Source organism: Macaca nemestrina, chromosome 1 (assembly GCF_043159975.1).
Source record: "Macaca nemestrina isolate mMacNem1 chromosome 1, mMacNem.hap1, whole genome shotgun sequence".
In the NCBI taxonomy this organism is placed as follows: Eukaryota; Metazoa; Chordata; class Mammalia; order Primates; family Cercopithecidae; genus Macaca; species Macaca nemestrina.
This window is the reverse complement of record NC_092125.1, coordinates 97,348,409-97,363,304: the sequence shown is the minus strand read 5'-3', so window position 1 is coordinate 97,363,304 and position 14,896 is coordinate 97,348,409. Positions and strand designations below refer to the sequence as shown.

The 14,896-nt window shown below is 41.5% G+C and overlaps 1 protein-coding gene across 8 annotated transcripts in view; it reads left to right on the top strand.

Moving 5' to 3' along the window:
* C1H1orf226 (chromosome 1 C1orf226 homolog) overlaps positions 1 to 14,896 on the top strand; it is a 320,202-nt gene that overhangs the window by 266,492 nt on the left and 38,814 nt on the right. For all 8 annotated transcript variants that reach the window (XM_071082036.1, XM_011770216.3, XM_071082041.1 and 5 more), the window contains one exon: positions 9,823 to 9,964. In XM_071082036.1, coding sequence (XP_070938137.1) covers positions 9,823 to 9,964 — 142 coding nt within the window. The remainder of the gene's footprint in view (positions 1 to 9,822; positions 9,965 to 14,896) is intronic.

The window sequence follows — 14,896 nt, the reverse complement described above, 5'->3', positions numbered from 1 at the left end:
AAAAGTGCTACAACTGGAAAGATGGCAGGAATAAAAGAGTAACTCGCCAGACTTCACATCTAGATAATAGTATAGCTAAGAGGGAAAAAAACATAAATGAGGCTAAGTCAAGCTGCATTAAGGAACTGATAGAAAGGGGAGTAGGAAGAGGGAGAGAAGGAAAAGTCATAGGCACTGGAGATGAGAAAGTTTAGGGTTGGGGAGAGTGAAAGGCTCATATGTGGCCTTGTGTAGGGGACCTGGGGAGGAGAGAAAAGGAAATACGAAGTGTTCCTGATCGTCATGAATTGGATCATCTGTAATGTTCTTTGACAGATGCAACAAAAGACTGGAATTCCCTTTTAATTCATTTTGAGTATTTGACTGTGCTTCTGACTTTAGTTTTGTACAAAGACTGGACCATGTGGACCTTGGAATTTATTAGCGTTACAAATAACACATAATCATTTGCCAGGTTCTTTAATAGTTAATCTTATTTAATCCTTATAACACATTTGTAAAGAAGGTAAGACATGTAATTTTCCCTTCCCAATTTTACAGATGAATAAATTGAGGCTCAGAGAGATTAAATGACTTGTCTGAGTTCTCATGAATAGGTGCTGGCTAGAATAGAACCAGGAAGACATGCAGGACAAAAGAATTTTGAGCAGGAAACCTAGGTAAGAGGACCATTATATTATATTTGCCTTGCCATCAAATCTAACGTAGCAATATGGACACAGTGGGGGCATCCACTTCTGACAAAACCTGAGTTTAAGAGCAGTGCTCACTTAGAACTTTGATCTTGAAGTGAAGCACAGAATGGAATTCCCATTATCCGTAAAAAGGAGTAGTCATCTGGTTCCCTGTCATGTCAGCTTGCAGCTCTTACAGCGAATTCTGATATCTAGCTCTTGTTTCCTATACCCCTTTCACCCTCACCTCCTGAGACCCTAGCTCTTCATAGAGTTGGTTCTCAGGTCCTTTCCTGGCCTGGAGCCATGCAGCTGAGGGGATTGTTTCCAGTCAGCCTGGACGTTGAACCCCGTTGCTGCTGAGCTGTAGGTGGGAAGGCCAGTTTCCAAGCTAAGAAAGGGAAGTGAATTGTTCAGCGAAGGATGCCAGAATTGGGGAGGGCTGGGGAACACATCTGCCAGGTTTTGCTTGCCCTCCTGCTTAGCCTCCAAACGTGGTGATTTACGTTTTTTATAAAGCACTTGTAATGTCAAGAGATAATGGTTAACTTGGGAAGGAGTTTTAACTGGCAAATCATAGGAATGTTTCAGAAGTGACGGGCGATGGGGAAAGGACTGTAGAGGACATGTGTGTTGCAGAGATGTTGCTGGGTCATTGGAAGTCAATAGGGAGGCCTCTTGACCGGAAGCCCGCAGATGTGGATGTTCTCCAGAGCCCTCCTGTTGGTCATAGTGTGTAGAAAAACTTTGTCTGAGATCCTTGTTATGTCGGGACTTTGGTTATTGCTGTTTCACATCACATCATATCACCTGTGTATATGCCCATGGCACATTTCTCATGACCTCTAATGAGATGTCATCATCACCCTACAGTTCACATGGGGAAAGGGTTACCACCTCTGTTGGTTGAGAATATGGGTCAGGTGTCTCAGCTTTCCTGGTTGAGGGCCTCCCTCGACCTTGCTCCCTGCACAGCTATTACTCTGTACCTGTGAATTCCTTGGGCCACTCACACAGATAGCCAGTGTGGCTCCCACCTTGGGAGTTGTATCCTTGAGCTAATTTTTTTTTCAACTGGGCTTTCACCAGAAGCTAGATAGCAAAATATTGAAGGAGTATAACATACCTGCTATGCTTCTATACTCCAGATTATCTAAGTTCCAGCCTCATATTACATCAAATAATAATATCTAACCTGTTTTGATTAGTTGCTATATGCCTGAGACTGTTCGAAGCTCTCTATATGAATGATCTAATTTTATTCCCACAGCAACCCTGTGAGGTAAAATGGTGCCTTAAGGCATGTAATGTGTGTAAAGACTCAGTAAGTAATGGAGTCAGAACTGAAACCAGAGGGTCTGACCGTGGAGCTCACACTCTTACCCACTCCATTATACTTTTGTTGTTGGCTCATGAAGAAGTTATGTAACTCAGAAGTTCCTTTGTTTTCCAAGACCCATTTGTAACTGGGTTCTGCTGTAATTATTACATGGGTATGAAGAGCTTCTTAACTCTGAATGGCCCAAATCACTTTAACATAGATTTTCCTTTTTTCCTCATAATATCCTTGTATGGTTAATATTGACTCAATTTTGTACTTGAAGAAAGAAAAGGCCCAGGGAAGTAAATCACCCTTGGTCACACAGCGAATCAGTGATGCCACTGAGATTAGAAACAGGCTTCCTCCTTCCCAGGCCAGGACTTTGAATGCTAACCCCTGTTACACAAAACTCATATGAAAGATACGTGAGCCTTTCTGGACTTCAGTTTTCTCTATCTGTCAAATAAGATGAAAGACATCTCAGGAATGCTGATTGTTGTGTGTGAAGTGACGTGATCTTTAAGGAACAAATTCTCTATGACTGGGGAGGATTGTCAGGGTTGTGGCGGAGGGACCCTAGCACTCTTCAGACCTGTGCTAGAAAGGAGGGATGGGAGTGGGTCTTTTCCTCACTGTGAGCATCCAGTGGAGATGCTTGCTAATAACATGGGCATTGCTTGTTTCCCCTCCTTGGGGGATATAATGATAGTATTCATTTGCAGGGCCTTTTGCCTCTGGAGAAGCCTCTTGCATGGTCTCTTGACCTCTCCCGTGGAGTAGATGTCATCCTCCTGTCATTTTCTCCTAGCCCTAGGAGTATATGGCTGTCTGCCCTGATTACCAGTGACTGCACTTATTAATGCCTCAGTGCGTGAAGTGCTGGTGATTAACAGGAGCTGCAGGCATCTCCCCATTATCTTCATGGGCAGCTCCTTGAAATAATTTTGCCTGCAATCACAGCTCAATTGGTTTGGGTTAGGAGAAATAATTTCCTCCTATAATGCTGTCACTATCAAACTGGAGGCCACAGCTGTGAAGTTGAACTATCCTTTAGAGGTTGCAATGGATTTTGAATGATGATGACAGCCATGTGCTAAAGAATAAGTCACTTGCCTGGTCAAGCTTATGAGATGAAAGATAGGAAAGTTCTAAAGTTAGGGAAGGAGTCTGTTTTTTATACTTTAGGTTGCGTTGGGAAGTCAAAATGCAGGAATCATGGGTCTCAGAACTCATCTAGTCTGAATCACTCTCTTTATGGATGAGAAAATCAATACTGAGAAAGGTGAATTAACTGTCCACAGTCACCCAGTTGGTTCTGACAGCACTGGGATTGTAACTCAGATTTCTTTTCTCTAGGGTACTATGTTTCATGGACTAGCAGAGTAGAAGGAAAAACACAGCTATCTATTGGAAACTTTAAGATGCAGTATGTCCTGTCAATGTAGAAAGTCACACCTGCTTTGAAACTAAACTTTCCTTATACCGAGCAATATTCTGATGTCCAAGGCATCACCTCAACCAAATTATATAACCGAATCCATTAAATAATGTGTTGGACAAAAACCTAACCCATCTACCATTTTAGAGCCTTAGTACTGTAGATCCTACTGTGTATAGAAGTCCAAATATAAATGTATGTTCATGCTTTGGCATTGTAAATTCCATAGATTAAGATCATTTGATAGATATAAGCTGAATCTTTTACTAAGATTCCCCCCCCACCCAAAAAAATACATTAAAGAAACATGACATTCTGTTCTATTTTTGTTGAGATTCCATGGCAGTTAAGGTCAAGATAAGGACATTATCTTAGTGCTGTGATAGATGAGAATTATAAATCTGTGAGCTGACCTCATGGACTTCTGTTCTCTAAAATTCAGAACCACTTGTCAGTCAAATTTGAGTACTCAAAAGAGATGGGGGAGAGGAGGAGTGGAGGAGGGGACAGGGGAACAGTAAACTAGAGAGCTGGTAGATCATTAAAGAACCTTACCTTCAAGATGTGTGCCCCCATTATTCTCTTTTTTCTCCTCTTATTATTGTCATTGTCATCATCATCTTCATCTGGTATTTTGTACTTATACTCTCCACTTGCTTATCTGATGACTCTTAATCCTCTTTGTAAGTTGTAAAGAGAGAGCTTCTTCCAGGACAGTGAAATTCAGAACAGTGCCCAAGATTATTTATCAAATCAGCTACAGAATATGACTAATAAGAATCATTCTTTACATGTATATAGCACTTAAAGATTCCCAAATTTTATAAGACCAACCAACTACAAAGTCACTAAGAAAGAAAATAGAAAATAAAATCATGGTCTATGGCCATACCACCTTGAATGTGTCTGATCTCATTAGCTAGGCAGGGTCGGGCCTGGTGTGTACTTTGATGGAAGAAAATAAAATCATGATTGACTATAATTTTTCTATGGGCCAGTGAGGTACAGGAATCAACCTTTCGATTTATGCCTTCCTAAAGCTACCACTGTCAGCTTTTGTTTGCTTTTGGGTGTACAACCCACAGTGATTGCAAATATAGTGTTACTTTCATGACCATTGCTACAGTTCATCAAATGTTGACTCCTGCTAGGTATGAAGTTGATACTCACATTAGGAGTACTGAGGAGAACAGCTGTTCATTGCATTTGGACTTAACTTTGGTTCTGGTTTGAGGGATGTCCTAGGGTTGTGGGAGAAGGAGCTGTGTCAGCGTGAAAAGATGGGTGGTTTGAAGAAACATTGCTGTGCGTATAAGGTAAGTGTATACAGTTCTAAGCTTCCTTTCCCCCTGTATTTTAACAAAATTGCCTGTAATTGACACTCCCATGAGCTTCAGTGCTCTCCATCTGGAGCTAAGAGCCACTCTGAGGTTAGACATCCCTTTCCAGCTTTGAAAACATCAAAGCAACAATATACAGCCTAATCTTGACAATGAAGAGCCCACAAATGCTCTGGGGCTACTAATAGAAAATGGCTTTTGGACGAGAAGATTTGATCCGTGTGGCAAAGCACTTTTAGGGGCTTATGTAAAACTAAACTGGATTTATACAGAAATAATGCAGTATAATGATGCTTTAAAAAAAAAATCTAGTAAATTCCAGAGAATGGCCAGATTTTGGAACTCAAAAAGTCTGCCTTCTCAATGTTCCACTTGTTTACTCTTTGTACCTCACTGCCTTCAATCTTTAAACCTCCGCCTTAGTCTCCAAAGGCCTGTATGTCGTCATGAGGTGGGAGCAACTGCTTCACTGTGATCTAGAAGACCCACAGACAAGCATTCATAAAAACTTCTGGAAGGGATTCTTTTTAAAGCTGCTGTTTACCAGAGTTCTCCCTCTTGGGTGAAGACATGGCTAATTAACAATAAAATCCCAGCGTGTATGATTCTTGCATTTCGGGGTTGAAGGCAAAACCAGTTTTCTTGCCCAGCAGGCCAGAAAGTGGGGTAACTAAGTGGGGTGGGCCTAGCAGGCAGGAGCCAGCATGGTTGTGCAGAGAGCAGATGGTGAAGACACAGCCCCTGCCAGGCACAGGCTGCCTCTACTGACCACCTTTAAGCAATCACCTCCCCAATGAGGTCTCCATATAGAATCCTCTAAAAGTAGACTTTTTAATGGTGAAGCAAGGAGAGCCTAAAAGGTCAAGGGACATCAGAACTCACATAGCCGTTTATGAGTACAGTGAGGAGCTGTTTAGCCCCTTCTGACTCCTGGAGTGGTAGATAGGAAGGGCAATTCTTTTATGTGTATGTATGTAGTCATTCTGTAAAACAGTTAAAAGTAGCTTGATTATGTGTTCCAGTGCAGAGGACTCTTTATAAAACATGCTACTGTGTCCTTTTACTGTGAATAGGATTGTAACTTTCACATTAAAGGAGTAAAATAAAGGATAAATTAAACCATTTTATTTAATTTATTAATTTAATTATTAAACTGTTTACCATTCAGTGTGCAGATCTAGAACTCTTAATGCAACAATTTCCTCACATATAGAAACTATCATACTACTTCAGACCAAAGATCCATTTGGCTCAGGAATTTTCGTCTGATGCTATGGTGGAGGCTATGCTATCTGCTGCACAGCCTTTTGGATGTTAGCATGCATACATAAGAGGTGATTCCCTTAGTCACTTAATGTTTCTATTATGATAAAAATAGTTCCACCTTTCCTGCACTGCTTTTTCTTTTCTGTCTTAATTGCCTCTTGGCGCAGTGAATTCCATAGTCAGGATAAAACATTTCTTGAGCATTTACTGTATGCCAGGCACTGTGGTAGGTGCTATCATATATTCAGTTTTTCAGTGCAATTACAGAAATACTATAGAGAACAACTGATGGAGGGAGGATAGGAAGGAAATGGGAGGCTGAAGGATGGGATGCCCTTTCCAGAATGGGGAAGGCAGGACCAGTAAACCTAAAGTCTGCATTTTCTACTTTTTCGGGGGAATCAGGTAGAGATTAGGGTCAGCTGCTAATGCTAGTTAAAAATACTAGTAAAATGTAAAAATGAAGTGTTATCAATATTAAGCATTAAAACCAGCCCACTTCCTTATAGCCACTTTGGGCTTATAGATGGTTGAACATGTGAGTATGTTCCACATGTTTGTCCTTGATAAAGGTGGCAAAATAAAGATTTGAGCTGGAGTCTGCATCCTTAAGATGCTCAGTTCTGCGCATATCCCATCATCCATTGTCATCTTGTGATGCCTGAGAAATACAGGTCCTCTGTGAAGTCATTCTCCCACCACCTTTATCCTCTTATTTAAATCTGAGGGATTCCTTCCAAAGATAAATTTAGAAATTGGATTCCTACCCCTGTCTAATCCCATAGATCAGGGACATTTGTTTGAGGATCTTTAAATTTTTAATATCATCTTAAAAGCTGGTTAAAGGAAATATCTGTGATTTACAGAGATGATGGAATTTGTAACACGTCCTCCTTAGGAAAACCTGAGATGTTATAGGAACAAACTCAGTAGTGAATTTGGAATTTCCTACATAACTGTATTTTAAAGGGGGAAGCTGGGTCTGTACCCTGGAAATGATACCGATGGGAAAAGACTAACTCAGTCTTTACAGATATTTATTCAGTATGAGATATCTGGGTTAATTCATGTAAGAGAAGAAAGTATGGAATTAAACACTTAATCTCTACACATCATTTGGACTTACATTATTTTATTGTTACAACCTAAAACATTTACCTTTTTTACCTCTTGTAAGATACCTGGGGGAGCAAAATTCCCAAAAGTCAGAGAAGAAAGTAGAGGAAAGTTTCTGTATAGTGGACACTGGGTATACGTGGTAGGCAGAATAAAGTCATACCTAAGGTTTAGTAAACTAGTAATGAGCTTTGCTGGAGATTATTAACCATAGGCAGTCTGCTCTTACTCTCATAAAAGGAATAGGAACCAAAAGGTCTCAAGGCCTAGGGGAATAACACTTTTGGACATAGAAGCCTTTTCTTCTCCCTTTTCACCTGAGAGTTAAGCTTCCTGGCACAGCCTCCTAAGCATAGCACAGCTTGATGGCTAACGGACATGTAGAATGCTACATTTATTAGCTTCCTAGCCCACATTTGTTAGGGACTGTGTCTTCTTTTTTTTTTTTTTTTTTTTTTTTGAGACGGAGTCTTGCTCTGTAGCCCGGGCTGGAGTGCAATGGCCGGATCTCAGCTCACTGCAAGCTCCGCCTCCCGGGTTTAGGCCATTCTCCTGCCTCAGCCTCCGGAGCAGCTGGGACTACAGGCGCCCGCCACCTCGCCCGGCTAGTTTTTTGTATTTTTAGTAGAGACGGGGTTTCACGGTGTTAGCCAGGATGGTCTCGATCTCCTGACCTCGTGATCCGCCCGCCTCGGCCTCCCAAAGTGCTGGGATTACAGGCTTGAGCCACCGCGCCCGGCCAGGGACTGTGTCTTCTAAATCACACCTTTTTGTGTGCTTTGGGAGTGGGAAGTGTAGGGGCTTCTTGCTTAGGACTGATGCCTACTGCTTCTCAACTTCCTGTGCAGATAGAAGAGTCATCTCTTACACACTGTAGGCCTACAGTATGAGAAGGGGCCTAAGCCTGTCTTGTGGACACAGGAGGAAATTAAGGGTAGACATAGAAAACAAAGGTTCTGATTCACCACTGGGTGATGGTGGACCCCACAGAAGTTACCCATCTCCTCATGCTTCGCTTAAGGTTCTTATCTCCCAGAAGTGTCAGGATGCTCCAGGTGAGAGACCAATGGAGAATATCCCTGGAGTTAGTATAATGGCTAAGAAAGGTTAGAGCTGTGAAACAATTACTTCTAGGAGGAGATTTGAACTGAAGAATATAAGGAGCAGTAGAGTTGACTTGAGATCTCAAATTGACATGTAGATGATAATCAGTCAAGATGCCTTTTCACATTTATATGGATGCTCTGGCCTGAAATAAACAGAAGGAACATAGAAATGACTCCAGGCTTGAGGAAAAGCAATTTTAGAAGTTATACCCAGCAAAGAATGGACTACAGCAGTTGTTCCATACACAGGGTTCCTAGGTCCCTAGGAGTTCATGAAGATAGTAATGAGAAAGATGAACTCATTGTAATATGAGCTTCATTTATGCATTTCATATTACAATTAGCTGATCTTTTTTTTTTTTTTTTTTTTTTACTACCTTCAACAAGGCCTTCTAGGCTTATCAAAACACTGGATATGAGTTAGGTAATGTAATACCAGCTACCACATGCTAATGAAAAGCCCTACTTGATTGCTGCCATTACCTGGGGGGGTTGGATGTGATTGATGGACTATATGATGTCAACAGGTGGCCATGGCTGACCTGAAGTGAGATCATCCAAAACATGATTAATGTTAGACTTGAGTATAGGGTGACAATCACAATTAGATTAAATTGTAGCCCGTGGTGGTGGGATGCTTGAGGTCCACTGAAGTAAGAGAAGCAGTGTGCTGAGCCCTTCCCAGCCTGAGCTCTGAAACTCTAAATAAACCACATCACTCATTTCTGTCCTTGAAAGAAAGAAAAAGCTGACATCATCAAACCATAATCAGTTATCCACCTTTGAGGCCATGCCCTGGAACCCCTGCATGTGGCTCTTCCTCACAGTCTGCATGGGTGGCCTAAGACTCTACATAAGGCTTCCTGTCTCTCCTCTCCTAGTTAAACGGTGGAATACTGGGAACTAGGGTCAAGTTCCCTTCTTGGGTTCTTAAAACAAGAGATTAAATACCAAAAGAAAAGAAAGGAAGGAGCCACAGGACAGACACAAGCACATGAGGTCTTTGGAGTAAGTCTGGGCAAGGCTCACCTTAGATTTAGTTGGCTGCCAACTAGTAGTGTTCCAGAGGAGCTGGGTGCTGAGCTTTCATTGGTTTCTGCTGTTTAGGCCATGGCTTCCAAGCCTCATGTTACCACTGCCCTTGCTCTGTAGGAGGTCCAGGAAAACTCAACATTTGCAGCAGCATTCAAAAAAGAAAAAAATGATAGCCGAGTTCCTCTTAGTTTGATGGACCCATTGAACATTTGATCATGGTTGGCAAAAGATTCTGAAGCATATTGACTACTTGTGTTACCCATGGGAGGGAAGAATTGGGGCTAAGTCCATAATTGGCATATTTGCTATCTGTCCTTTCAGTTGACTGATTATTTCAGAACTGTGGTGACAGTTTCTGTTTTCTGGAGTATTTCAGGAAGGGAAAATGTCTTTTCACTCGTTTGTATGTGCATATCTGAGCAACTTTAGATTTTTCTGTCTCTTTCCTTTGCTGCTGCATGAGTTTCTGTCCACATGCCCCTTGCACATCCTCACCCACCCTGTTCTTCTCCTTTCTCCTTCCCAGAGCCAAGCTATGAGAATTGTTCGGACGGTAGGGCAGGCCTTTGAGGTCTGCCACAAGCTGAGCCTGCAGCACACGCAGCAGAATGCAGATGGTCAGGAAGATGGAGAGAGTGAGAGGAACAGCAACAGCTCAGGGGACCCAGGTAGGTACCGCGGCTTCTGCGGATGTGGGTCGGGAGGCAGTGCACACAGTAGGCTCCGGTGGATCACTGCCCCGAGCCCCGGGCTGTGAACTCATTTTAAGAAACATTTTATTTTTTCCATTTCTCTCTATATTCTAGATTCTCTTTAAGGAACATGTATTACTTTTATAACGGAAATTAAAGATGTTTAAATTATTAAATGAGGAAGTATTTAAACTGGATATCAGGGAGAGGTAGAGCTGCTATGCTCCCAAATCTGACTTCAGAGAAAATTTCAGTAAAAAAGCACCCCCATAAAACAAATTACAAAGAACATAAATTTATAATTACCTAGTTTGTTTTATTAAATTTCTAACTTCTGTAGTTCTATAAGCCCTCAATGTGGATAGTATTTTAATATCCCCCAACTTTCAAGCCTCATTAAAAGTCAGGAAAGAAGCCGGGCGAGGTGGCTCATGTCTGTTAATCCTAGCACTTTGGGAGGCTGAGATGGGCAGATCACTTGAGCCCAGGAGTTCAAGACCAGCCTGGCCAACATGGCGAATCCCTACCTCTACTAAAAATACAAAAATTAGCCAGGTGTGGTGGTACATGCCTATAGTCCCAGCTACTTGGAAGGCTGAAGCAGGAGAATTGCTTGAACCCAGGAGGCAGAAGTTGCAGTGAGCCAAGATTGTGCCACCGTACTCTAGCCTGGGCTACAGAGCTAGACTGCCTCAAAAAAAAAAAAAAAAAAAAAAAAAGGAGACAATAAATGTGAAAAAATGAAGTATGGGCAAGAAAAAGAGCAGGTAAAAAAAATATATTGCTTGTGTTCATATTTAACATGGGAAACCCAAGAAAATAAACTGAGAACTATTAGAAATAATAAGAGAATTCAGCTAGAAAGTCAAAGTTAAATAAAACATACAGATATATCTGTGATTTTCATATATTCCAAGAACAGCTGGTTAGAAGTCATAGTGGAGGAAAAAATCTTTTAAAATAACAATTAAGAAAATAAGATACTTATGTTTCCTCTGAAAAAAATCTTAAACAAATGGAAAGGCATGGCATATTCTTGGATGGGAAAGCTCAATGTCATAAAAATGTTAATTCTCCCTTTGTTAATCTATAAATTTAACATGACAATACAGATTTCTAACAGCAGAAGAGGCACTACAATAAGCTACAGTATTCAAAACCCATGGGATATAGCTAAAGCAGTGCTCAGAGGAAAATTCAAAGGTTTAGTTATTTACATTAACAGATGACAAATCATGAAAGTCAAATGAATTAAGCATCCCACTCAAAAAGTTAAAAAACAACAAAAGAAACCCTAGCCTGCAAATGGCAGCATTGCAAGGTGGCTCAGAGAGAAGACCCTTGCTACGCATTGTAGCTGCACCAGTCGCTGCCTGTGCAATCTTAGGCAAGTTCCATAACTTCTCTGAGCGTTAGTTTACTGTTTACTCTTCTGAAAAACAGAAATAGCAGTACTGTGTACTTCAGAATTATTGACATAATTAGATAAACTGATACTTTTAAAATGCCGCGCCTGGTGCTTGGCACAGAGTATGCACCACATACATGTATGCTATTATTATTTTTAAGTAAATATGTGAAAATTTAAAAAACAAGAATAGAAAAAAATTCTGGAAAAGATGAATGATAGCAGAGGAGGAGTGGCTTTCTACTTATGAAAAGACATGATAAAGCTATAACAGGTAAAACTGTGCTTATAATAGGTAAAACTCATGTTCAAATAAGTGCCCGAATGGATCAGAATAGAAACTCATATACAGACCCAGATGTGTTTGCAAATTTAGCATATGATAGAGGGAGAATTCCTATGGAGAAAAATGTGGAAATCCTTATTAAATTTGAAAATTCATATGCCTTTTGACCCCCAAATTTCCTTCAAATTCGCTTCTAAGAATTAATCCTAAAGGTAGACCCATACAGGTATGAAATGATTTCGATACAAGGTTACATAGCAAAGAATTTGTTATAGAACCAAAGGATCAGAAACAGCAAGAGGAGACTTTTAAATAAATTACAATATGGTATGAATAATGGAATACTGCACAACCATTAAGAAGAATGAGTTAGTTCTCTATGAACTGATTTAAAGCCGTCTTCAAGATATGTTGCTTACTTAAAAACGTCAAAGTTTGGAATTGTGAAAAAAGGAAAAAAAAATAGAATTATGGGTATGACATGCTACCAATTGTATTAAAAATGCATAGGTTTAAATGTGTGCGTATATGTAGGTATATATGTGTACACATGCAAGGACACACACACATGTCTTATGCATGGAATATCTCCAGAATAGTACACAAGAAACTGGTAACTGTGGTTCATCCTGGGAAAAGGAACTGGGTGGCTGAGGTGGCAGGAAGATTGACTTTTCACTGTGCTTTTACAGCCTTTATACTTTGGATAGATATTAGTTATAAATCTTCAAAACCTGACATTATTTTCATCCTAGTGCTCGGTTTCTATGTGACTACAGGGAATTACTTTACTTCTCTTTTGGCTTACTCATTTCTGTTAAGTAATGACATTCTATTACTAATGACAGCATCTCAGTGATCTTGACTCATAAAATATGATCACACAGATGGAGCCTTGCATTTTGTCATGTACCCTTGGCCAATCTCAGTTTATAGCAGGCCATAGTACTAATGTGATGTAAACCTTAAAATTTTTCCATCTCTGTGATCTAGGGCTTAGAGATAAAACAAAGAGCTAGAGGTAGACTTTGGCAAATATTTTATATATCTCCGCTGGTCAATTTTTAGAGCGTAATGGTGACAGTTTCCTGTAAACCTAATATGGAGGACACATCAGACCTCTAGCTGGTTGCTTAGCTCAAAGAACGAGGCCAATCTGCTCATTTCTGAATTGGAGGATTTGCCGTAAGAACTGCTAGCTGGAGAAGATTGAAGTCTTACATTGTTAACTCTTCTTTGGTCATGTCCATGCCCTGTTGGTGGCCTAGTTGGCGGAGAGCCACATCCTAACTCTCAAAACCTTTTAAACCCACAGTCACATTGGCAGCCAGTATACACATGTACAAAGAAAGGTTAACCAAAAATGGAAACGGTATTTTCTCCAATGAAGACACCTATTCCTGGAGTGAAAGGGGTTGGACACAGAGAGGGTGCTCAGAGGTTGAGCGTTTGAACACTTATTATCACAGAACAACCGTCAGAGGAATTTAATCTAATCTCCAAGTACTTAATCAGAACCTGTCACTCAGCTGCTGGCCACAGAGGTCAGGGTTATATGGTCTGGCCAGGTGGAGAGAACCACCTGGATAGCATTTTATGTAAACAACACCAAGGGCTAGATCTTATTTCCCTTTTGCAGTGATAGCTGCTCTCGCCTGCCACTTCTGGCCCCTGCAGTAGTCTGCTGGGTGGAGTGGGTTTGATGTGATTCACGATTCCCTGGGGACTCAGTGGGGATTCCATAAGGATCACTTCCTATCCTTTTCTTTCTGTCTTACCTCCCTCACTCCTCCCTTGTTCCCTGAGCTCTTTCCTGCCCTGAACATATAGTAAGTAGCATGGACTTTTCAGCCACAGTCAACACTGTTCCCTCTGCCACGGGTCCCGGCCTTCACCTCCATGCAGACATCTTACTCATCCTTCAAGCCCAGCACTGTCTTCTGGGAAGCCTGACTTTCAGCTCCCACTCTCATTCAGAAAATTTAAACCCTTTTTTCTGGGTTCCTGTGTTTTCTTCACTCCTGGCTGATGCCGTTAACATCAACATTTAGTCCACTGTGTACCAGACATATAGCATAGTGTCCTCTGTCTTTAGTGGAGTGTGAGCTCTGGCAGGGTTGGGACTTCCTAGCACAGTAAAGACTTGTTGAATAAACTGACAAACACAGTCAGTGAGTGTGGCAAGGGGTACATATGTTTTAGTCATTGTCAACAAGTGTTTGTTAAATGCTTACTGTATGCCAAAATGAACAGAGATTAAGTAGAGATTTCAACTTTTAAGCGACCCCTTTTGACGAGGAATGATGACACTTGGTGTCAGGGGAGCAGGTAGAATTGAGGTGAGACTGGGAGGCTGAGCAGAGTATTGATGAGAAGGTGGTGACAGTGACCATGGCTACAAATAGAGGCCAGCGTGGTCACACTCCTTGATTGTAACAGATGGTCAGCTTGGAAATAACAGGCATACCAGCTATGCTTCTCTCTCTTTTATATTACCTTTTTGGAGATAGTTTTCCAAAATCACATTACTAAACGTGAGACCTCAGCTGCTTGGCATCTTCCGTATACTACTCTTCCTAAGAAAAATGGAATTGATATTCTACATGAGGAAACATCTGGGTCCATTCTAGGAAAGCCCATCAGGCCCAGTATAGCTTCTTCAAGGTTTAAGATGTCCAACAGAGCGCTCCTCTCTGCAAGGAGATCAAGCATGGGCTGGATGTGTTAAATAATATGGGCCTCCCTGCAGAGAAAGGGAGACAGCAAGGGCTCTCCCCTGCTCGTGTAGGTGAGGAGAGGGCCTGTGGGGTGATGGAAATTGTTTAGGGACATACAGAGCAAGAGAGAGACAGAGAGAGAGGCCAATTTTAAAGAATTGGCTCATGGGCCTATAGAGGCTTGGTAAATCCAAAATTTGTAGGAGAGGCAAGGCAGGCAGGCTGGAGATCCAAAGAAGAGTTGCAGTTTGAGTCTGAAGGCCAGCTGCTGGCAGAATTCCCTCTGCCTCCAGGTAGGTCGGCATTTACTCTGTTAAGACCTTCAACTTGGCTGGGCGCGGTGGCTCACGCCTGTAATCCCAGCACTTTGGAAGGCTGAGGCGGGCAGATCACCTGAGGTCAGGAGTTCAAGACCAGCCTGACCAACATGAAGAAACCCCGCCTCTACTAAAATTACAAAAAATTAGCTGGGCGTGGTGGTGCATGCCTGTAATCCC